This window comes from Cricetulus griseus, chromosome X, assembly GCF_003668045.3.
Source record: "Cricetulus griseus strain 17A/GY chromosome X, alternate assembly CriGri-PICRH-1.0, whole genome shotgun sequence".
NCBI classification, from domain to species: Eukaryota; Metazoa; Chordata; class Mammalia; order Rodentia; family Cricetidae; genus Cricetulus; species Cricetulus griseus.
Window position 1 is genome coordinate 75,676,512 of NC_048604.1, and position 23,632 is coordinate 75,700,143.

General features: G+C 40.4%; 1 protein-coding gene across 6 annotated transcripts in view; it reads right to left on the reverse strand.

The window, feature by feature from the left end:
* Positions 1 to 19,210: 19,210 nt before the first annotated feature.
* The window catches only part of Klhl15 (kelch like family member 15), a 49,114-nt gene continuing 44,692 nt past the window's right edge, over positions 19,211 to 23,632 (reverse strand). For all 6 annotated transcript variants that reach the window (XM_035450275.1, XM_035450274.1, XM_027431858.2 and 3 more), the window contains one exon: positions 19,211 to 23,149. In XM_035450275.1, the coding sequence (XP_035306166.1) occupies positions 22,040 to 23,149 (1,110 nt within the window). In that variant the 3' untranslated portion in view covers positions 19,211 to 22,039. The remainder of the gene's footprint in view (positions 23,150 to 23,632) is intronic.

Sequence of the window (23,632 nt, forward strand, 5' to 3'; positions counted from 1 at the left end):
TTTTTAAGGATTTTTATTTATTTATTATGTATATAACATTCTGCTTCTATGTATATCTGCACACCAGAAGACGGCACCAGATCTCATAACGGATGGTTGTGAGCCACCACGTGGTTGCTGGGAATTGAACTCAGGACCTCTGGAAGAGCAGATAGTGCTCTTAACCTCTGAGCCATCTCTCCAGCCCCTGTAATACATTTTTAAATGAAAAAAATAAAATCACCTTTGTTCTTTTGTCAAAAACAAATCAACTGACCACGTCCATTCTGGTTTACTCCATCTTCTCTGTTCCAGTCCGTGGATCATTTGCTTTATTGCCAAGATCTCACTGTCTTACCTCTTCTGAAGTCAGAGTTCTCCAACTATGTGCTTTATCAAACTTGTGTTGACATAACAATTCCTTTGCTTTGTTTATCCAACAAATTTTAGAGATCTTTTGAAAATTTCTACAAAAAGCCTTTCTGGGATTGGGGCTGCTGGAAATCTTTTCATAAATTTGGGGAGAAATAGGGCTGGAGAGGTGGCTCAGAGGTTAAGAGCACTGGCTGCTCTTCCAGAGGTCCTGAGTTCAATTCCCAGTAGCCACATGGTGGCTCACAACCATCTATAATAAGATCCTGTGTCCTCTTCAGGCATGCAGGCATACATGCAAGCAGAACACTGTATACATAATAAATAAATATTTTTTTAAAAAATTGGGAGAAATAACATTTAATTGCCTATTACTACACTGCAAAATAGCTCAAAATGTAGTAGCCTGTAACACCACATATTAATTACCTCACAAATCCTGTGGTTCAGGAATCTGGGTAGAGTTCATGGCTTCCTACCTCAAGATCTTTGGTTCACAGGTTGCCATCAAGTTGTCAGTCAGAGGTGAGTTAAGGTTCAGCTGGGGGGACTCCATACTCTTAGGGTTGTCTGCAAGATTAATCTTGCTAGTGGTTAACAGTACTGGGAACTGGGTGTGGCGGCCCATGCCTTTAATCCTAGTACTCAGGAGGCAGAGGCAGATGAATCTCAAGTTCGAGGCCAGCCTAGTCTACAATGAGTTGCAGGACATCCAGGGATGTTACACAGAGAAACCCTGCTTTGCAAAATGAGAGAGGGGGGGAGGGAGAGACAAAGAGAGAGAGAGAGGGAGAGAGTGGGAGAGGAGAGAGAGAGAGAGAGAGAGAGAGAGAGAGAGAGAGAGAGAGAGAGAGAGAGAGAGAGAGAGAGAGCACATATTGCTCTTGCCGAGAATCTGAGTTTGGTTCTGGGTTACATCTGATGGCCTCTGAGGGCACTCACACACCATACATAGTGTAGATTTGGAGAGATCCTGGAGTGCAGGAATTCAAGCAGAGACAGAACCTGGAGGCAACATCCAAAACAGCAAAAGCCATGAAGGAATGTTGCTTACTGGCTTGCTCCCATGGCTTGCAATGCCACCTGCCTGGGGTGGCACCACCCGCAGTCGGCTGGGCCCTCTCACATCAATCATTGATCATGAAAATGTCCTCACAGAATTGCCTATAGACAAGCTGATGGGTTCATTTTCTCAGTGGAGGTTCCCTCTTCCAAGATGACCCTAGCTTTATTGACAAAATAAAACTAACCAGCCCAGCAGTCAAGAAGACCGTTTATGGCTAAAAATGTCTTTAATATGCAATCATTCATGAAAGTTGACTTAATAGATATGAAAGTCTAGGCCAACAGCTCTTTCTTTCTTTTCTTCTTTCTTTTTTAAGACAGGGTTTGCCTGTGCAGCTTTGGAGCCTTCCTGGAACTAGCTCTTGTAGACCAGGCTGATCTCGAACTAACTGAGATCCGCCTGCCTCTGCCTCCCAAGTGCTGGGGTTAAAGGCATGTGCCACCACTGCCTGGCTCAGTCCTTTCTTTTATTGCTTCAAGAATACTGCCTCATCGTCTTCCAGCTGTCGATATCATTGACTTGTTCTGAAGTTTTATCACTCTGGATCTGAATTAATTTTATTTATCATACTTTGGATTACTCTGGTTTCTGCGCATGAAGACTTGGGCAGTCAGGCTGAGTTCTGTCTGTCTCCTGGCACCCACATGGTATAAAGAGAGAACTGACTTCCATAAGTTGTTCTCTTGCCTTCCATGTATATGCTGTGGCACATGCTGTCTGTGCACACTCGAACCCATACACACACACACACACACACACACACACACACACACACACACACACTCACATATGCACACAAATAAATGTAAAAAAATCAAAGACTAAGAGCTTTCATAATTTGTTTGTGCACCATGCCTTAGGCATTCCTCCCAGCTCCATTAATGAAATTGAGTGAGAGAGAGAGAGCATTTGATCTTTCCCCCACTTTACAAAGAAACTGCTTTCTCTGGCTAGATATGGCTCCATATGTAAACGTGCCTGCCACCAAGGTTGACAACCTGAATACAATGCCCAAACCCTGTGTGATGAAAAGAAAAAAACTGACTCTAGTAAATTGTCCTCTGACCTCAACACACACACAGACACACACACACACACACACACACACACACACACACACACACACACACACACGCGCGTGCGCGCGTGCGCGCGCGCAAAGAAAATAAATCTAATAAACATGATAAGCAAAAAAAAAAAAAGAACACAGAAAGCCTCCAGTAGACTTCATATATCTCCTTGACTAGAACAGGACCCCGTGGCCACTCTTGAGTGCAAGAGAAGCTGGGAAAATGGAATGAGACTGTAATCATTTTGTGCATGGGGCGGTGAAAACTGTTGCCTTGAACAATCTCTGAATTAGTGCAGAAAATAGGAACAGGTGTGCGATATGCCATGAACAGTGCTCTGCTCCAACACTGACTTCTCCAAAAGTGCTCTGAATAACAGCACCTAGACATAACACTCAAACAGCCCCATATTCCTGGACAGCGCGCTATTTCCTATACTGTACAGTAATGAAATCGTTATCAGTTCACCATCCTAATTGTAATGTCTCTGCAGGTTGAAACGCTAAATATGTCATTTTGGGCTTGTCAAATGTGTTTTTCAAAAGGGATTTTGATAGATGACAAAGATGTACCTGAGAGAAGTTCTGTAGTGTTATATTCCTGAGAGCAGTAAATAATTCCCCAACATGCTTCTTGACACTGGGGCTTGCCTCTCTTATTTTTCTTCATCAGTCTTATATTGTGGGGAGAAAAAACAGGACCTTGCTTTCATTTGCATTTTTATTACTTTTTATTCATCATGTTTATTCAAGGTATTTTTTCCTTTTAGTTGTGATTCAAAAATGGAAATAATTTCAGCCTTTGGGAAATGATTGAGATACAGTGCTCTGCTCTTGTGCTGTAAGGGTTAACCAGCTAAAGCTCCTGCTTGACACTGTCTCCTAGTCAAAAGCATGAAGTCCATTGATTAATAGTGTCTCTGTGCAAGCAGGAGCCCAGACTTTCAGGGCAGTTTGACCCAGCTTGGCAGCATTGTTTTTTGATAACAATGAGATTGAAAAATTCCACCTGGGCTTGAATCACTGTCCCCCTACTCCCCACCCCCCACTTGCCTCGCCTTCCTCAGAGATGGAGATGTGCTGGTTCCACAGCAGGAATCTGCCTATATGACCAGCAACACACAGAAACAACCTCGCCAAAGCCTTCATTTGAATGTTCCACTTCCAAAGGATGCTCTCCACACATCAGTGGGTCCTAATCCAGGAGACATCTGGCAGGGCCTTTACAGATAGCCTGGGAAGAGCATCCCCCCACCTCGCAGGCATCTGGACCCCTCAGACCCCCTGCTGGGAGTTGTCTGCTGTGATGTCTAGCCTGACTTTCTAACCATACCGTGCCCTTTCTTTGTATAGATATTTGAGGGGTTGTGAACATGGGGTTTGGGGGGAGGGATCATTCTGACTTTTTGGTGCAAGAATTGAAGCCTTGTGTATGCTAAGCACAAGCTATGTCTGCAAGCTACACTCCCTGCCCTGAAGTCTGTTTAAGCACCAGTGCAGAGCAGCCAGATTCCGGTTCTGTAAAAGCTACGTGGCCGGCCAGCAGGAAAAAAAAAAACAAAACAAAACAGTTTCTTTCAAGGACGCTATTAAAAAAGACAGACTAACCATATTATTAACTGAATCCCCATCATACATTGCCTTTGTGCGTTTCAATGGCATTTTATTCAGGTTGTTTTGGTCTTGAATTCTACCAGTTTAAATACTTTGACCTTTGGTTTTGTATAATTTGCATCTGATTTGTATATTTTCCCATTCTCTTACAATGACCTTTGTGCGACAGTGTGATTCTTTCAAATACCACAGAATTGACTATTCTAATGTAATCTGTAAGGTTTTATTTTTAAATACATTTATTTTTAATATAAATTGCATTTCTATTTATCATCAAAGCTACTACACTGAATTCACCATGTTTACTACTTTAAATGATTCCCTGCCCTTTTGTTTGATGGACTTTTTTTCTCTTAGTTTTTTTTCTTTGTTTTTATCAATCATCTTCATTACTTGGGAGGCCATAGATAATTCCTTCTCGAACTTGTGAATATGGTCACTAAGCATTCTGAGCCTGGGAAGAACATATATAAGATTTACACCTCTGTGTGTGTGTGTGTGTGTGTGTGTGTGTGTGTGTTTCTTGTGTGTAAAGGCAAGTGTGCATGTGCCATGATTTGAGTGGAGGCTAAAGGATGATTCCTTCAGGTGTTCATCTCCACCTTCTCCCTAATTTGAGACAAGTGCTCCTCTCCCTCCCCTCCCCCATCTTCAATTTTCAAAGACTTACTGACCAACAGACCAAACTCCAAAGAATCAACATGATATGCATTCCGATGAGAATTATTTCTTGGTTAAGTGGCTTCTGAAATCCCTTGATTATAGCAGTTTTGTGGTGAAATCTGTAGTTTGGAAGTTGGGACCGTCTTCGGTTTCCTATAGTCTACATTCACCAAGAAGACCTTATATTGCTCATAGGGACCCAGTTTGTTCCAAGGGTCTTATTCTTCCTATCCCAACAGACATTTGGATTGAACAATGCCACATAGCATGCTGCTCTAATACCTCCAGCTCTAACAAATACAGTGAGGGGAATCAAACTCAGATGCTTCTTGGCCCAACTGAGAATCTAGAGTAGAATGTTTGCAGAAGAGGCCAATGTCCACAGATAGTAGAACAAGGCCAAGAGTGCAAGCAAAACAGCTTCTGCAGATGCCAGATCTGGTGTTCAACACTCCATATGCATCTGGCTTTATGTGGGTTCTGGGGATTTGAATGCTGGTCCTTATACTTTCATAGCAAGTGCTCCACCCATAAAGGCACCTCTACAGCTCTAGTTGGTTGGTTTTTTAAAACAGGATTGCTGTGTAATCCAAGTTTCCCTTTATCTTGCTATCCTTCTGCATCAGCCTCCTTCAGTGCTGGGATAATAGAGATGTGACACCACTCCAATTAAAGTACTTTGACATCAAAAAAGCTATAAAAACCTACTAGATCATGGCAAAGTATCTCAGGAGCCAACATAAAGAAGTTTCCAGGCCAGGCATTTGTGGTGCATGCCTTTAATCCCAACACTCGGGAGGCAGAGGCAGGCAGATCTCTGTGAGTTTGAGGCCAGCCTGGTCTCCAGAGCGAGTGCCAGGATAGGCTCCAAAGCTACACAGAGAAACCCTGTCTCGAAAAACCAAGAAGAAGAAGAAGAAGAAGAAGAAGAAGAAGAAGAAGAAGAAGAAGAAGAAGAAGAAGAAGAAGAAGAAGAAGAAGAAGAAGAAGAAGAAGAAGAAGAAGAAGAAGAAAGTTGTTTCCAGCAGTTACAGCTGCAGTGAAAGGAACATTAGTGAATATAATTGGAGTGGGCCAAGACACAACCAAGTTGGAATCTGTTAGTTGATAATATTACCAAAAAAGGAACCTTTATTGTTTACTTCTAAAAACCAATGCCATCTTTTTCTTTGAGGGAAGTTTATGGTACTGCTAAATAAAATATTTAATCAGAACAACAATATTTTTTGATGCTGGCAATTGAACCTAGGACCTCACATGCTAAAGCACAAATTCTACCATAGTGCTATACCCCAGCCTCAAGCAACAATAATTAGTTTTTTTAAAAGTATCTCCCAGTCTATATTGCCTGCTTGTCAGCATTTAAAATTTGAAATAGTATCCTTTAGTTTTTTTGCTATTCAGCCAAGTTGACTTCATATTTTCTTCCCTCTCTCTTCCTTAACAAAGTTTTAAGTTTAGATATGGATGAATTATTTGGACTCTTAATAACTGCCTTTGTAATTTTCACATGACTTCCCCAAGTTTTGACCCATTTTTTTTTTTGATCCTTCGTTGTTGTAGTTTCTTTTTGCTGGATTCTTTTTTTTTAAGATTTTGTTTATTATGTATACAACATTCTGCTTCCATGTATATCTGCACTCCAGAAGAGGGCACCAGATCTCATAACAGATGGTTGTGAGCCACCATGTGGTTACTGGGAATTGAACTCAGGACCTCTGGAAGAGCAGCCACTGCTTTAACCCTGAGCCATCTCTCCAGCCCCCTTGCTGGATTCTTTTCAAGGCATGTGAATCAATGTTGTTTTTTTAACCCTGGCAACAGGGACAAGCAAAGGGTTCAGAAGATCTGGCTATCTAAGCTTTCTCACGGCTCTGAATTAAGTTAGTTGTGTTACCTCCCCAGCCTTTGGCTTCTCATCAGTAGGACACCAATAGTAAGAATTCCTGTCCACCAGGGTTTGAGTTGGGAGTAGGTGATTCAATACATGGACAAACACTTGCCATCAGTGCCTGTCACACATATGTGTCTCAAACAGGCTAGCTATTATGAAATTGTGAAATATAATTTGATAGACCTTACAAATCAGCACCAGACAACATCTTTCTCCCTAAAGACATGACTCCATTGTCTTCTGGAAACTTCTACTGAGAAAAGTACGTGAAAGCAACTGTCTCTGTGACTTGTGAGCAGAATTATTTGGTGTCTTGGAGCCCACCTGCCTTCGTTTGCATGCTTGCTCCCTAACTCACTAGCCATGTGACATTAGAGCAGCTGTTGGTCATCCCTGCCATCCCTGGATCCCACACAGTGAAAGGTAAGAACCAATTTCTCCAAGTTGGCCTTTGACCTCCTGATGTGTGCCATGGTGTGTGCATCCATACACACACATACATAAATAAAACTTAAAAGGTGGCACATGTGTGCAGGCCAGAGGACTGCTTGCAGGAGTCACTTCTTCTGCCATGTATTTCCTGAGGATTGAACTCAGGTTGGCAGGCTTGATGACAAGCACGGATCCACTGAAAAAAAATTTTAATGGTAGCGAAATGTAGCTACATGTAGGCAGTTGGGTCACCCTGGAGTGTCAAGTCTTTCATTCTGGAAATACCATCTTCAGAAGCTCAGGGCTCTCTTCTTTGTAAACTGCCATTGTTCCTGTTCTGAGCTGGAACAGCAAGTGCCCCTATCTGTGCGGATGCTGGCTCTGTGTTCTTGGTATCGCTCATCTCTTTCATAACCATCTCTCCTCTACCTCTGAAGGCTGCAGCTTCTCCAGGCTTGGCCTTGGGCAAAAGTATTTATCACAAGGGTGGTGGTGGATTCCTTGTGCTGGGCCCAACATTCCTGGGCCTCTGTGGCATAGGGGAGGAAGTTGAACCGCCCCAGGCCACCTGAGGGAAGGGGTTCTGGCATTTTCCTGGCCCCCATTGTCTCTGTAGCAGCAGCCAGGCAGGTAAGTGTGATGTGTGACTCACCAGTGACAAGATTCCATGCTAGGTCTGGTGGGAGAGAAGCCAAACTGCAGGATCCCAGAACCCTGAGCTGCTCAGAGCAGCAGCAACCTAGGGCCTCTTTGTGGGAGCTGGCTACAAGGACAGACCCACCCTCAGGCCCAGACCCAGACCCTCTGCATTCAAAGAAGCATGTTCACAGGAGCCCACAATGCGTGAGCTGAGCATCAAAGTGTGCGATGCTCTGCTCCAGAGCAAGGCTCCACCAGACTTTCTGTTCCTAATCCTTGTTTTTCTACCCAGCCAGTTATCTCCCGGTAAGATCTCCAAGTGCCTCTGCAGATGGAATCATGGACTGCTCTCTCTCCTCTCCTCCCCTCCCCTCCCTCTCCCTCTGTTCTTGTGAAATTCCCCCTAACATAGTGCTGTCAAAAACTGCTCAGTTGCCAGGCACCTAGGAGTCTTGTGTGCACAATTCAAACTTCATTGGAACTTTACCTGATCCAGGGTTTGTCCCACATTCATAAGGGTTCCCAAACTCAGTACAGCTCTGAGTGGCTTCTGTTTGTTCTGTACACGAGAACCATAGATTTGAAAATCTTCCCAGATTTAATACACAAGTCACTTTGTTCCTACTGGCTAAGCCTGGTCTACTTTTTTTTCTCCACTATTCGGTCAATATTACCCAACAAGAAGTATTCATGACTAACACTAGTCACTGCTAAGCATCGGCCTGACTGATCTCATCTTAAACACACCAAGATTCCCTGAGGCAGGTTCCAAGATTTACACTTAGCAGATGAGAAAATTCAGGTTGAACTAATGAGATCTTTCTTTTTAATTGGGTACTATTTTTTGTTGTCATTTTTTTAAGATGGAGTTTCTTTGTGTAGCCTGGCTGTTTTTTAACTCACTCTGTAGACCAGGCTAGACTTAAACTCACAGAGATCCATCTGCCTTTGCCTCCAGAATGTTGGGATTAAAAGCACGTACCACAATTGCTTGGTCTAGGAGAGTACTATTTTTACAGCAAAAGAAAAATCATTTATAACATGATGGGCAATGGGGATATATGTTACACTGTTTTATCTACTGTGTTACTCCCCTTTCTGTTTCTTTCACAAACACTTGGATTATCCACAGAGGCACTGTATATGACCAAACAGTTCCCGTGGGGAACTGCGGCCCATGGGGCCCACGGGGAGACAGTTCACCACGATAAGAAAGCAGCTTGCAGCCAGGAAGTAAACAAGGGAAAAGGAGGAAGAGAGCAGAGCCCCACAAGTCCTGTTGAGGGGAGCCCCCAATAACCTAACCTCCTCTCACTAGGCCCCAATTCTGAAAGGGTCCACCAGCTCCCAAGGACCTCAGGCTTTGGAGCAAACTTTACCTTTGGAGAATATTCCAGACCCAAACTAAAACACCTATGTAGCTGAGTATAACTTTGAGCTTCTGATCCCCCTGCCTCAACCTTCTGAGTGCTAGGATTACAGGCATGGTTTATGTGGTGCTATGGATCAAAGCCAGGTCCTCGAGCATGCTAGGAAAATACTCTACCAATTGAGCTACACTCTCAGCCCCAGCAATCTTTAAGACAGGGTTTCACTCTGTAGCCCTGCAACTCGCTATGTAGACCAGGCTGGCCTTGAACACACAAAGATCTGCCTTCCTCTTTCTTTCTAGTGTGGAGATTAAAGGTTTACATCACCATATCCATCCACAGCAATCTTTTAAAACTATGGAGTAGTTTTGACTTTTTTTTCTGACTTGAAAAGTAAATACTCTTCAGGATTTTTTTCTGAGTCTTCCAAGTTGTTCCACATTGACGGGCACTACTTCCAGCCCACATTTTTGCTGGTAATGCACTTTCCCCTGAATTGTAACTCCTCGGAATCTGGTGGCAACCTGCACTTTTCATCATCTTCTCTAGTCCAGTGGTGGGACAGTACCTCTCGGAGAGTTATGAGACAGTCTACTTCATCCTGCAGTATAGACTCTCACTTCCCACCTAGCTCATCATTGGGATGATCTAAAAGATAGTGGGTAGAGCTGGACAGATAGCTCATCAGTTAAGATCACTTGTTGCTCTTGGAGAGAACCCTGGGTTCAGGTCCCAGCACCCACATGATGGCTCACAACCATCTGTAACTCCAGTTCCAGGGAATCCGATGCCCTTTTCTGACCTCTGCAGGCACCTAGCATGCGCATATGTGCAGAGAAAACACTGTCACATAAAATGGAAAAATCCAACCAAACTAAGAAAAAGAGAAACAGGTCGAGTACAACAAGAGACACATCTCACAGTGGGGCTTCTGGATTGTCCAGTCTAAATGTTCAGTCCTCTGCCCAGGGAAGGCCCAAGTCTGAAACAGAACACAGTTGTTAAAGCAAGAATGACACACCTTACAAAACCTTCCCCCCACTCTTTCATGACATACTCCTTAACGTGAAGTATGGATTTCCTTTTCTGCCTTACTAACTCCATTTGCCTTTAGATTCATTCAAGGCTGCTCAGGATTTCACATTGTTTTCTGTCAATCTCACTATTTTGATGGGTTTTTAATCTTTTCCTCTAAGGTCATGGATTATTTTAGTGAAAATTATGAAGTATTTTACTGGGGGGTGTAAAAGCCAATTTTCCTCATTTGTTTTTTTAACAAACATGTCTGTAGCTCCACGGGCTATTCATGAATATGTGTTGTTGTTTGTCGTCTGATCCCATAGTTCTTCTAGTGAGGAGTCTCTCATTCCCAGAGCAATCCATATGCTTCTCCACTCACATTTACCCATGCACTTCCTTCTGGCACACATCCTCTTCATGTTTGGCCTTTAGCAATTCCAGAACACAATGTTTCAAATACACTGCCTTGTCTTAAGCCCGAGGACACTGCCTTCACTTTTTTGAGACAAGGTTTCATTCTGTTGCCCTGACTAGCTTAAAACTATCTATGTAGACCATGCTGACCCTGAACTCACAGAGATATGATGGCCTCTGCTGCCAGAGTGCTAGGATTCAAGGGTATATGCCACCACACCAGCCTGACTCCATTTTTTAGTACAACAAAGTTAACCTCAATGTAATACTATAAACTTACTTTTGGCATAGGGTCATGCTGTGTATCCCAGGCTAGCCTCAAAGTGGCAACCCTCCTGCCTCAGATTCTTAAATGCTGGGACTACAGATATGTACCACCATACTAAGCCCCACTATGTATGGAATTTTATAAAGAATATATTTCTCTTGAAGGGCCTGGGGGCACACCTTTAATCTCAGCACTTGGGAGGCAGAGGCGGGCAGATCTCTATGAGTTGGAGGTTAGTCTGATCTACATAGCAAGTTTCGAGTCCAGCCAGAGCTACATAGTGAGACCTTGTCTGAAAATCAAAAACAAAAAAAGAAAATATGAGAATTAAAGAATTTTAAAAAAGAACATACTTCTCACGAATTCAAATCCATCTTAACTTACCAGTTTTCGTCTAAACAGTGCAAGTAATCTGTTTCTAGTATTTTTGTATCATTTGAAAATTTTACCAAAATTATTGTAATCTGTAAAATTCCTGTTCTGGTAAATGTTGCCCAGAAGATGAGTTTTAAAACTTGCCCAAATTGAGCTGGGGGTGATGGTGTATGCCTTGAATCTCAGAAGAGCTAGGTAGAGTTCCAGGACAGCCAGAGCCACACAGAGGAACCCTGTCTTAAAAATAAAGCCAAGAAAAACCAGCCCAAATATTTTAATTTTACAGTTTTTTATTTGAGAGAGTCTTTCTCTCTATGTTGCTCTGACTGTCCTAGAACTCACTTTGTAGACCAGGCTGGCCTGGAACTCACAGAGATCTGCCTGCCTCTGCCTCCTAAGTGCTGAAATTAAAGGCTTACACCACCATTGCCTGGCTATTTTATTTTTAACTAATTGTTAAACTTCTTATAATTGAGTTAATTTTGCTGTCTTTAATTTTCTGTATTTGAAAAATCTTGTCGGCCTAAATTTTGTCAAGATGTGACTCTTGACAAAATGGAACAAACGGCAATGGCGCTACCATACCTGCAAGGGAGGTGGCCACCTCAGAGTGGGTACAGGACACTCCCAGACACCAAGTCCTTAACCCCAGAGGGACAAGCAGTGGATGCTTGATGCAAAGGCAGACAGTAAGCTGCTGCTGCTGCTGCATGCATGCATGCAAGCAATAAAGCAAGCAGCATACAGGTGTTTTGCATAGTAGACTTTTAAGGATCAAAGTGGGGGGGGGGTCTGTGCTATGGTGAGTTGGTAAATCTTGATTGGACATGTTAGCCAAATAATGAATTTTGATTGTTGGCCTTTGTTATTTTGCCTCAGGAATGAGTCAGTGGCCAAATAATGGAATAGACCTTGAGGGCTAGCTTTAGGAATGTAATCTAACTGTTTAGCAAGGTAGAGAAGGGTAAAAGTTAAAACCTGTCAGCGCCAAGTTTGCCATGCAGGGACCTGTTGGAGAGCCCTTCAATACGTCCAACCACCTGATCCTACCCGAAACTGTCCACTTGAGGGTTGCCTCAGCCCACAGCCCTGGCCCGAAGTACTGGGGAGTTACAGTCCCTGGGGAAGCACCCTAAGCCAATGATTCATGGGAGTTGAAGGAAAAATACACCAGCTTCCTAGTCGCTCTGATGGAATGATGCTAAGGTATGTTCTACGCTGACTTCCAGTTCCCAGGGAAGGAAGGACTGAATCCAATTGTCCCCAGAAAATAATGCATGATGATATACTTGCAGACTCCATTGCTATCCTGTAGTCATTTTAAAATAAATAATTTGCAGGTTGGTCAGATGGATCAGCAAGTAAAGGTATTGCCCGTGCCCCCAAGCCTGATGACCTGAGTTAGATCTCCAGAACCAACATGGTCGAAAGAGAGAACTGACTCCTAAAAGCCTCTGTGTGTCCCCCCCCTCACACACAATAAGCCCTTACACAGAGATAATAAATATGTAACATTTTAAATGGCATTTCTATGTGCACACATGCTGGTGTGTGCAGCTATGAGCATTCATGTAGGTCACAAGAGGTTGTCAGGTACCCTTCCTGTATTACCTTCTGCCTATTCCTCTGAGCTGGAGTTTCTCCCTAAACTTAGGGTTTGCACTTCTAGGATAGGCTGGAAACCAGTAAACCCCAGAGATCTTCCTGTCTCCACCAATCACAGTTGAGGTTACAGGAATACACAAAATGCTTGAGTTATGTGAGTTCTTGGATCCAAATTCCTGTCCTCATGATTGTGAAACAAGCTCTCCTAACTGGGGAGCCATCTCTCCAGCACCTCGTACTCCATCTCCTGTACCACTCTCCGACCTTCGATTCCTGGAATGGTCTCTCCAAATTAACCATACTTTTAAATTCTCTTTTGAAGGGAATCCAAACTAAGATTAGAAATGCAATTGCAGGCTGGGTGGTAGTGGCACATGCCTTTAATCCCAGCAGGGAAAGAAGCAGGCGGAGTTCAAGGCCAGCCTGGCCTGCAGAGCTAGTTTCAGGACAGCCAGGGTTACACAAAGAAACCATCTCAAAAAACAAACAAAAATGCAACTGTATAGTTTTTGCCACTGTATATTTTAATTTTTATTTGAAAATTTTATACATTTACAACATATCTTGGCTATATCCTTGCATTGTCAGTTTCATTGTGTTGATATTTTACCAACTCAGTAATATTTTCCATTGTCATTTGTTTTTAAATTCTTAAACACTTGAGTTAAAATGAGCCCAGGCATTTTTTCCATTCATAACAAATTTTGCTAGGCATTGTCTCGTGTTATTTCTGCCAGCAGTAGAATACATCAGAGTCACAGTCTGAAATGTTCACCAAGCAGGCTAAAACAGGCTAGGGTAGGGTACATGCCTATCAGAGCTTCCTGCCTTGTCTGACCTCCCAATACATTTTTGTCTTTCCTCCCTTGGCAACCCCCTTTCTGAAATCTTTCCTGTTGACAAATCCTATCTAATCTGCATGACCTAGTGAAAAGTCAGTCCTGCATGACCAAGTACAGAGTCAATTCTTTCACGAAACTGGTCCTCATCTTCCTCAATAGCAATTAAAACTCCTGCACTCCCACAACAGGTGGCTTTTTCATCTAGCACTTTTTATCTTCAGTGATTTTTTTGTTGTTGCTTACACTCCCTCATTAGCAAAGTGGATCTTACTTGGGCTGTGGTGGCAAGTGTTTTAATGGGAACTGAACCTAAGTCCTTACTCATGCTAGGCAAATGCTTTACCACTGAGCTACGTCCCCAGTTCTTTTTTGTGTTTTGAGACAGGATCTCACTAAATTGCCCAGGCAGGCCTTGAACATGGAGTCCTTCTGTCTCAGTTTGTCAAGTAACTGAGATCACAGGCCTGAGATCACCACAGTTGCCCTCTTCCTGAACCTGACATCACTTCAGGACAGAGAGGCAGGCAGATCTCTACGAATTTGAGGCCATCAGGTCTACATAGAGAGACCCTATCTCAAAAGAGAGGTGGAGGGAGGGAGGGAAGAAGAGGCAGGGAATGGAACTAGAATTAGAATTAAAATACAAATTTCATCTATTTGGTATCTATTTCTTTTTGAACTGTAGCACTCAGTTCCAGTGAGGATATAGCAGTCAAGTCAGATACAATACTAATATACATATAATGCTCTATAATTTTCTGGACCCAAATCCAGCAATATTTATGAGGGACTTTGAGTTCATTCTGGGCCATGAAGATATGGTTCAGTGATATAACTCTTACTTGCTATATCTGAAGCCCTGTGTTTGATTCCCAGCACTGCAAAAATAAGTAAATAAAGTAGTATGCTCTAAATTCCATCTTCAGAAAACTACTTTAGAGAAATACTCAGAAGTTTGGATGCTGTAAGTATTGACAGAAATCAAAAATAACTTTAAATTTATGACATTTGTGTGGGGGGTGTCCATGTGCCATGGTACACATATCATGTTATACCTGTAAAGGTAAAAGGACAACTTCTGTAATTAGTTCTTTTCACCATGTGGGACCCAGGGATTGAACTGAGATTGTCAGCAAGTGTTTTACAGCTGAGCCATCTTACCAGCATTGAAACAAAGAACTTTAAAATATAGTATGTACTACTGGGGACAAGGTCAAATAAATTACCATATATATTTCAGAACATCAAGCAATCATTAAAAATATTTTCAAAACATTTAAAGGTTTAGGAATTTGCTTCTAATACAATTTTTATGGGGGGGCTTAAATTTTTAACACATCCATTGTAGCAGCTTTTGGGGGAGAGGATTAGCTGAGTTCCTTGTTTGGCCATCCCAGAAGTCCTACTTCTTTTAAGTTGTACAAATTAATTATACAAATTCTTCTAGAGGGAGAAGATGAGACCCTCCTTGTGAAGTGAAACTCTCAACATGGTGTCATCTTAGCCAATGGGCCTGCAGAGGGTAGTCCTACTTTGTAAGTCAGAGTGCCTACACTAAAGATTAACTCATTTTCTTTGTAGTTCTGCAGCTAAGCTTGAATTTTTTAAAAGAATTTATGCATATGATTATTTTTCTTGCACCTATATCTGTGTAGCATGTGTAACCTAGAATTGGAGTTACGAATGACTGTGATCCATCATGTGGGTGCTGGAAATCAAACCCAAGTCCTCTGCAAGAACAAGTGTTCTTAAGCACTGAGCAATGACTCCAGTCCCTTAGTTAGACTTTTTAGGAGTATTCTGTGATCAAATATTTAGTTTATATGAATCTAAACAAAAATCAGAATGAGTCGAGCAAACTTCTCAGAGCCTTTAGTAATTAAAATGCTAAATCTAATAAGATGTCTCTATAAGAAAGAAGAATGGTATGCACTGTTTCTCAATATTATTGAGACCAGTCAACACTTTCTTACCCCACATTTTGTGAGACTGATGTGATGCCAAGGACCCTGGTCTGTTTTACTTGGTATTTTTGGCCTGAATCAAGAATACTGAGATGTCAAGGGAAGCATTTGTTGACAGCTGTGATAACTGTACACACATAAGCCTTCCAGACATGAGAGCAGTGGTAGTAGAAATGAATGGAGGGAATTCCTCAGGGAAGTCAATCTTGGCAGACAAGCTCTCTAATACAAGTCTCCCTCCTCAAAGGGAGCATTGTGGTGGTACTCCTCCAATTTTCTGGGTTCTATTTTTATTGAGGACTTACCATTTGCCAGATATTAAGTCAGATCCTTGGAAGACAAAATAGGACAGTATCTGTCCTTAGTGTACAGTTAAGGGTATAATGGAGAAGGCAGTTATCATCACATATCAAAAAAGGTGAGGTGTAGGTATCCACAAGGTGCTATTATTAAGACTGAAGGATAGAAGTTTTAAAACAAGAAAATGTGTGTTACCAAGACTGGTTTATGAAAAGCCAAGAAAGGATGAGCCGAAAGAGGATGGGGTTTGGGGTGTGGGTAGAAAGGCAATGAGGGTTAAGAAACCATAGCCTATTTAGAAAGCCATGTGGCTTGCATAGCGATATAGTATAGGATATAAGACACTGAACAGGGAGTGGGGGTTGCAGCTCAGCAGTAGAAGTGTTGTCTAGCAGGTACAAGGTTCCATCCCCAATAGGGAGGTCAAGTCTGAAAGACAAATGGGTTTGCATGGCACGCCAGTGAGTTAGGACCTTACTCTCAAGATGAAGGCCAATTGAAGAATGTTCAATTTCAGGGTCAGTTTAGCTTTAGAGAGCTCTTTCTCTGGCAGCAGTGTATAAAACTAATGTGGAAGCTGATCAGAAAGATAATTCATAAGTCTAGTGGGAACCATGAGGGCTTGGACCAGACAAGTATGGCTTAAGATGGTGACTAAGAGCTGAAAGTGGCAAAAGATCAGTGTGATGGCAGACCTGTATTCCCCACTGTAGGAAGGCTGAGGTCAGCCTATGATACATAGTGAGACTGTCTCAAAAAAAAAACTCAACTCACACGTTGGGTAAGGACAATGCAGATTTCTGCCTTGAACTCAAAACTGTGTGCCAGATGTGAAAAGAAAGGATGCAGTACTTTGAAAAATATATGTCGCCCAGTCTCAGGCATTTGGACACTTGGTTCTCAGTTGGTGGTGCTGTTTGGGCAAGTTTAGGAGGTATGGCCTTGCTGGAGGAATTGTTCTGGGGTGGGCTTTAAGAGTAAAAAGTCTATCTTAGTTCTAACTTGCTCTCTTCTACTTCAGGCTTGCATTTGAAGATGTGAACTCTCAGCTTCCTGCTCCTACCACCACGACCCTTCTTGCTGTCATGGCCCTTTACTATCATGGACTCTCATCCCTCTGGAACCAAAAGCCAAATAACAAGTTGCTTTTGGTTATGGTATTTGATCACAGCAACGAAAAAGTAACTAATACAGGAGATAAATATGTTCAGTTTCCTATGCCAATGTAACACATGAGGAATGTTCAGGAGCTGGCTAGAACTCTGAGTTGAGAAATGTGGATTTGCTAGACAGCAGAACTAAAGTTTGAAGGGAAGCTATACGTGTGGCTAAGATTATGTAGGAAGACTGTATATACAGAAAGCAGAGCTAAAATCCCAGGAACTATAACCTCTCATTCATCTAACTCCCTACAGCACTTGCCCCAGATTATTAGGAGACACCTCCTTCAACCAAAACAGGAGCGTTTGAGGTGGGCTTCATAAATTAAGTGGACTGACAGGGAAAGGGAAAGACAAGAGGCTGGAAATGAATACCCTGAAAGATAAAAGAATGTAGGAAGGACAGAGGAACACCGTGCAGGAAGGGATGGAGAGAAAAGCTGGAAAATGATCTGAGTCAGCTCCCTTGGAATCCTGCTGAGGTTTCTTAGAACTTCATGTGAAAGAAGACATATGTGTGTATGCATGCACACATACCTAAGACTTCTGCCTATTTTCTAAGTTAAGGAATACCTTTAAGAACAATGAAAGAAACGTCAGAGAAAACTTAAAGCTTACCAACTGAAGTTGAGGACCATTTATGCCTTTTCTTGGTTGTAGCAGTTCTATTTTCTAAAACTGAAAAAGTTTTGTTAGTGGACCTTTAATTATTTGGCTTTGTTATATCATTTCCAATGCATAGAAGAATATAAATCATTTTGCTTTAATGCTCTCATTCAAATCTTCTGTTAAAAATATACTGGTAGAAATCATACTTTTCTTGTCATGTTGAAGGATAACAAAGTATACTATTTATTAAGTTATTAGTGACTTGAATATGAAGGATTAAAGACTAAATAATCAGATAAAGACATAGTTTTAAGGATTAAAAATATTTTATTTAAACTTTTCTTCATAAACACTTTTAACTTTGTTTTTCAATTTAAAAACAGAATGGATAGCATAAACATGTTGAATAGATTATATTCACGGCTTGGGAAAAATTACCTGACCAAAAAAAAAATGTAAAGGCTTTCAAAACAGATATAAAAGGCAAACCTTAAATTATCCTAAGATTTTAATATCGGCCCTAGGATTATTTGACTACTGGTCCCAAAGGTACCTAAAGGTCAAAATACTTTTCTATAGATAAAGTATGCCCAAGAGTATAGGGCATATACAAGGTAGGCAGAAAAGAACTTTTCTGATCACCTCCTAGGAACATTCCTTCAGAAAGCAAATACCCAACCCTTACTGAGATACTGATTAGTAACTTTTAATATGGTTGTTCCCAAAGGAGCCAAAAGCAAACCCAAGAATTTTAAGAGGGAACAAAGCTACAGCATTCTCAATGTTACTCACATAATATTGGGAGTTATACTGCTATAGTGAAAGGATGGGATTTCCATGAATTATCTATTCTAGTTCATGCCTATGGGGTATTTGAAGTAATAAACTCTCAATAAACTATTTTTAGGACTTTAATTTTTAAGATAAATCTCTTTTTAGAAGATATTTATTCCCAAACCGACTCTAAATGTAATTAAACAAATGTATGGTCTCTCAAAATGTTCAGAATGCGAAACAAAACAAAACAACAAAAACAAAAACTGAAACATGGTAGGCAAACAAGAAAACTGGCACTAGCAGTTTCACTGCCATATAGCCCTCAATTATTTCTAATTTACACTATTGTCTATGTTGTTTTACTTCAGTCTAAAACTTTTAAATTATGTATTCTCAAAAGAGCTAGTCTCTTTTGAGAGATAGCTTATAAACTGAAATAACGATTTATATTATAAACTGAAATGTTATGACCTACACCCACATATACATATATAAAAATAGTCCCACAAAACGTTTGACATGTTTAGATTATGCAGCTCAAATAATTTGTTATAAAATATTTTAAAGCTTAGTTTCATGTAATTAAGACAAAACTCTCCATTTTACCACTTCTTCCCCACACAAGTGTGTGTGTCCTTTACTGTGACTCAAGCAAGCTTCCCAGAATGAGGTGTCCAAAGGTGCTGCTTTAAAAAAGATGCGAAAAGGGCTCAGTAAGTAATTCACAATTAGAGTAACACTCACACAAGGTAGAGCAATGAGAACACAGAAAACGCTATCAAGCAAAGTTAACCATTTTATAATGCTTTACCTTAACCAGTAGCATTTCTTCTAATACAAAACCTTCAACATGAGAATCTTGTATTTTATGAAAAGGCTGTAGTGCAAGGATTTTCTTTAATATCATAACTTAGAATGTCAAAGACATGTAAGAAAATAAGTGGTGCCAACTAAAATGCAATTAAAGAAAATTGGCTATTTTTTGTGAAGTCTAGTACTTAAAATGTAAAGTGGAAGATGACACATTTAAAGATTCTAACAGTTAAACCATATAGCTTCAAACCACTTACTGAGTTTTTCTCAGGATGACACTCTTGTTCATATACAATGCATATAGGCAAAGTGGTTCCAAATGAAGCACAGAAAAGCTTGAAAACTCTATGAAAAATTTTTCATAGTTTAGTATAACAAAAATAAATCTCTTGCAGCTATTAAACCATAATTTTAAAAGGGAATGTAAGTTATTTGTGGATTTATAATCTAAATTAGAACTACAGTTTCCTCATACATTCAAAACCCAAGCAATAGCAACTAGTCTTAAAGCTCAAAACAGATTACTGCTAAGAATATAGTCAGACATGACTTACGTGAAGCTGAACCCAGAATTAGTTCAAGTTACGATTTCATGAATTTTCTGAGACAATCGTTGACCTTGGCCTTGTATCTTCAAAATGGAAGAACAAGAATATTCACTGATGTTGTGTCAAAGCAATTAAGAACTGCCACTGGAGTGTAAAGCCTTTGATATGGTTACCCTGTCTGATATCCTTTTCTTGGTTATTTCCAACAAAAGATATCAAGAAAAATAACGAAGACATTATTTTCTTTAAAGAAACACGTATAAACTTCTATTAGAAAAAATTAGATGGCTAACCTAATTTATAGTTTCCAAAAGCAAAATAATTAAACTTTTTTTTGAAATTAAAAAAAAAACCCTTTACCCACATTCTAAGGAAAACTCAAATATCAAATTTTATTTTCAGAAATCAGAACTAAATGAAAGGCTACTTAATGTAAATGGAAGGATCACAGACAAAAGAAGCTACTATTTTGATTCCTAAAAGAAAAAGAAAAGGTTTTCTTTAGAAAGTGTACCTGACACTTTCTAAAACTCAAACACCTCTGGGTTTACAGTTTTGAAAAAACAGGCCTTATTCACACTATGAACCGCGGCATGGGGTAAGGGGGAGAAGAAAACAAAATCTTCACATTTCCATTATTTCACACTTCAATTTTATGTTCAATGGTGCCAGCAGCAAAAATAAAATAAAACAAAGTAACTAGAATATTTATATAACAGCAGCCATATAGAAGGCATTGCAATATTGCACCAAAATCCACAGATCTGGCAAGCTATGCCAGTGCAAGATTTAATCAGATACAGACTGCTCATGAGAAAATGGCATCAATTTGAATGACCCACTCACAGACTACTCAATTTTGTCAGCTAAATTTTCTTCCTTCGCATTTGAAGAGTTGAAATGTGCAGTTAAGCCTAAACTATTTATTATAAATGCCTTTAAAATAGCTATTCAAGAGTCATTCCAAACTTTCTGGTGACTATCCTTCATGCTAGTAGCTTCCAGAAACTAAAAAGACCTGGAGGGTTGACATATCTCTGTAGTGCCACTGAATACTTTGTACAAACTGATCAAGCAGATATAACCAGTAACATCATAGCTCATTTCTCACCTCTCAGTCAAAATTGAACTCAAATTGTGTAAGAGTTGCTGCCACCTGTTCATCACCTACACAGCCTTACTGAACAGAAACAATGGGACTTGCACTTACTTTTAAGGAGATTTTACTTAGTATGGCATTACCTAACTTTTCTTTAAAAGTGCTTACATGCTGCAGGGTCAGAGCTTGACACAGACCACTCTGATTATCACTAAAACAGGGTAACCAACATTAAACAGACTGCAAAGAAAAACATTTTCAAACAAGAAAAAAAACATACATTGATACGAAATATTAATAGTTAGCTTTGAAAACAAAATGTAAAACATTACCTTTTTTAATCCATACATGATTCAGAAATATGAGTGCAAATTTTACTGAACCAGTATAGAGTGAAGAAAGACTACTTTGATACCGAATGAGTACTCCAGTTATTTTAACTTTCTAAAAACATTAATACGTTAAAGACATTACATCTAAATTTCAACAAGTATGGCGAACTGTATGTGCAAGTGCACTAGCTTAAAAATATAGAATCCTAACCACGCATAAAAGGGATGTGCCTTATATATTTATAGGATGTATGTGAGTATGGATATGCTTTCACTAACACAATGCAGATAAGAGAAGGCAGCTTAGAAATAGTGTTCTGATATAAAAAACTTTTGTAGAAAATTTAAATGTTTGCACTTTCAGCAAAAAGCCATGCAAAAAGGTCAACAGTTTTATACTTTTAAATAATAAACCAAAACATATAGTGGACTAAAGAATCTCCAAAGAGTTCAGATAGAGGGACTGAAATCACATCCAGTGACACTTACTGGGTCTTCTCTTAGAAGATGCACAAATCCTACACTAACATCTAAAAGAAATGTTTAAAGCAGAAAATCAACTTCCCAGGTAAGCAGAGCAGTGTATAAACTGCTTTTGGAAGTAGTTTCAAGAGCTAGCGCTTTAAATGAACTTATTGCATGAGTTTGAGGCCACTGAAAGGAAAAGAAAGATGCTAGCACAGAATGACAACTTACAATATTAGACCAATGGCTTTGATAATAAAACTGGTGAGGTTTTTCTTTATGCTTTTAAACTACTTTATCACAAATGCTTTATTTGCCTTTTTTTTTCTTTTTCAGGGAGGAAGATTTCATCAGTTGCAACGCCTAACCTCATCCAGTACATAGTCCGGAAAATGTAGGTTGCATACTTGTAAACCATCTAGCTTGCAGGGCATCCGAGGGTATTCATCTTCTTTCCACTTATTTTCATCTGGGTCAAAGGTGAGAATAGAATCACTGTAATGACCATTATAACAAAGGCCTCCAAGGACCATTATCTGTTTGTCCAGTACAGTCACACCATGGCCACTTCTACCAATTGGCATCGATGCCAAGATGGTCCACTGATCAGTATCTGGGTTGTACACCTCTGTGGAAGGGCAGCCCTGAGATTCAAAAGAGGCCCTCAAGATCACACAGACACCACCGAAGACATACAGCTTGCCATTGTAAGATATCATCTTGTGAAAGCATCTGGCATAATTCATCTTGCTCTTATTCTCCCAGCAGTTGGTGACTACTTGAGTTCTTCTGGTCCGCTGTTCTATGGTTCCTTCCTTACTGGGGTCAAACACACACACTTGTTTAGATGTGGAAGATGAAGTGATTCCTCCAGTGATAAACAACTTATTATTGAGCACTGTCCCCTCATGTCCATATTTGTTGACTGGATAAGGATCTACAAATTCCCATTTATCATTAATGATATCATATCTCTCTGTTGAGTAGAAAGTTTCATCTCTTGTTCTGCCTGCCACAGCATAAATAAACTTCCCAATAACACCAACAGCAAATTCCGAACGGGGTACAGACATGTCTGCCATGCGCAGCCAAGAATTTTGTCTTGGATCATACCTGAACACTTTCGAAGAGGCATGGAACTCGCCATCTGGGCCTAGTTCTTCTCCACCTAACAGGAACACAAAATTATTGACAATAGCAAGGCAGTCTGGCCGTAGAGGTACTTGGGGGCCCTCGAGTTCCCACCAGACTCTTGGTTTCTTTAGAAGAAGTATTTTACTATTAACCATGCTATGTCCAATCATTCCTCGGAATACTGTAGTTTGGGGTTTGGCAGAACGAATACGGCTTGATTTCATGTCTATCAGGGGCTGTTGGTGAATGTTCTGGAAGTAACTCAGTGCTTGGTCAACTTCATAGCGCAGCTGTCGAGAGTATCTATAAAATTCTGATGTTTTAACCTAGAAATACAAGTGAAAGAATTTAATGAAAAGATAAAGCATAAATGTAAAACAAACTATCAATGCTTACTAAGATGATCAAGATATTACTTTAAGACTCCTTTGCTAAAACTGATTTTCCTGACAAAATTATTTAGTTTTCTACAAAGCTTTTCATTGTATTTGTTTTTGTAACTTGTATTTATAATCACATATATATGTTCCCAAGCCTTTAAAATTAAACACTCTCAGCCAACTGGTGGTGGTGGCATCAGTGGTGGCAGCACCAACAGCAGCACACACCTTTAGAAACAGAGGCAGGCAAATTGTGTGAGTTCAAGGCCAGCCTGGTCTACAAACAGAGTTCCAGGACAGCCAGAGCTGTTACACAGAGAAACTCTGTCTCAAAAAAACAAAGGAAAACAAGTAAACACACTCCATTTGAGGTACAAGTTAATTTTTAAATAGAACAGGATTTATGAAAAAGTCTATCATCAGACACTA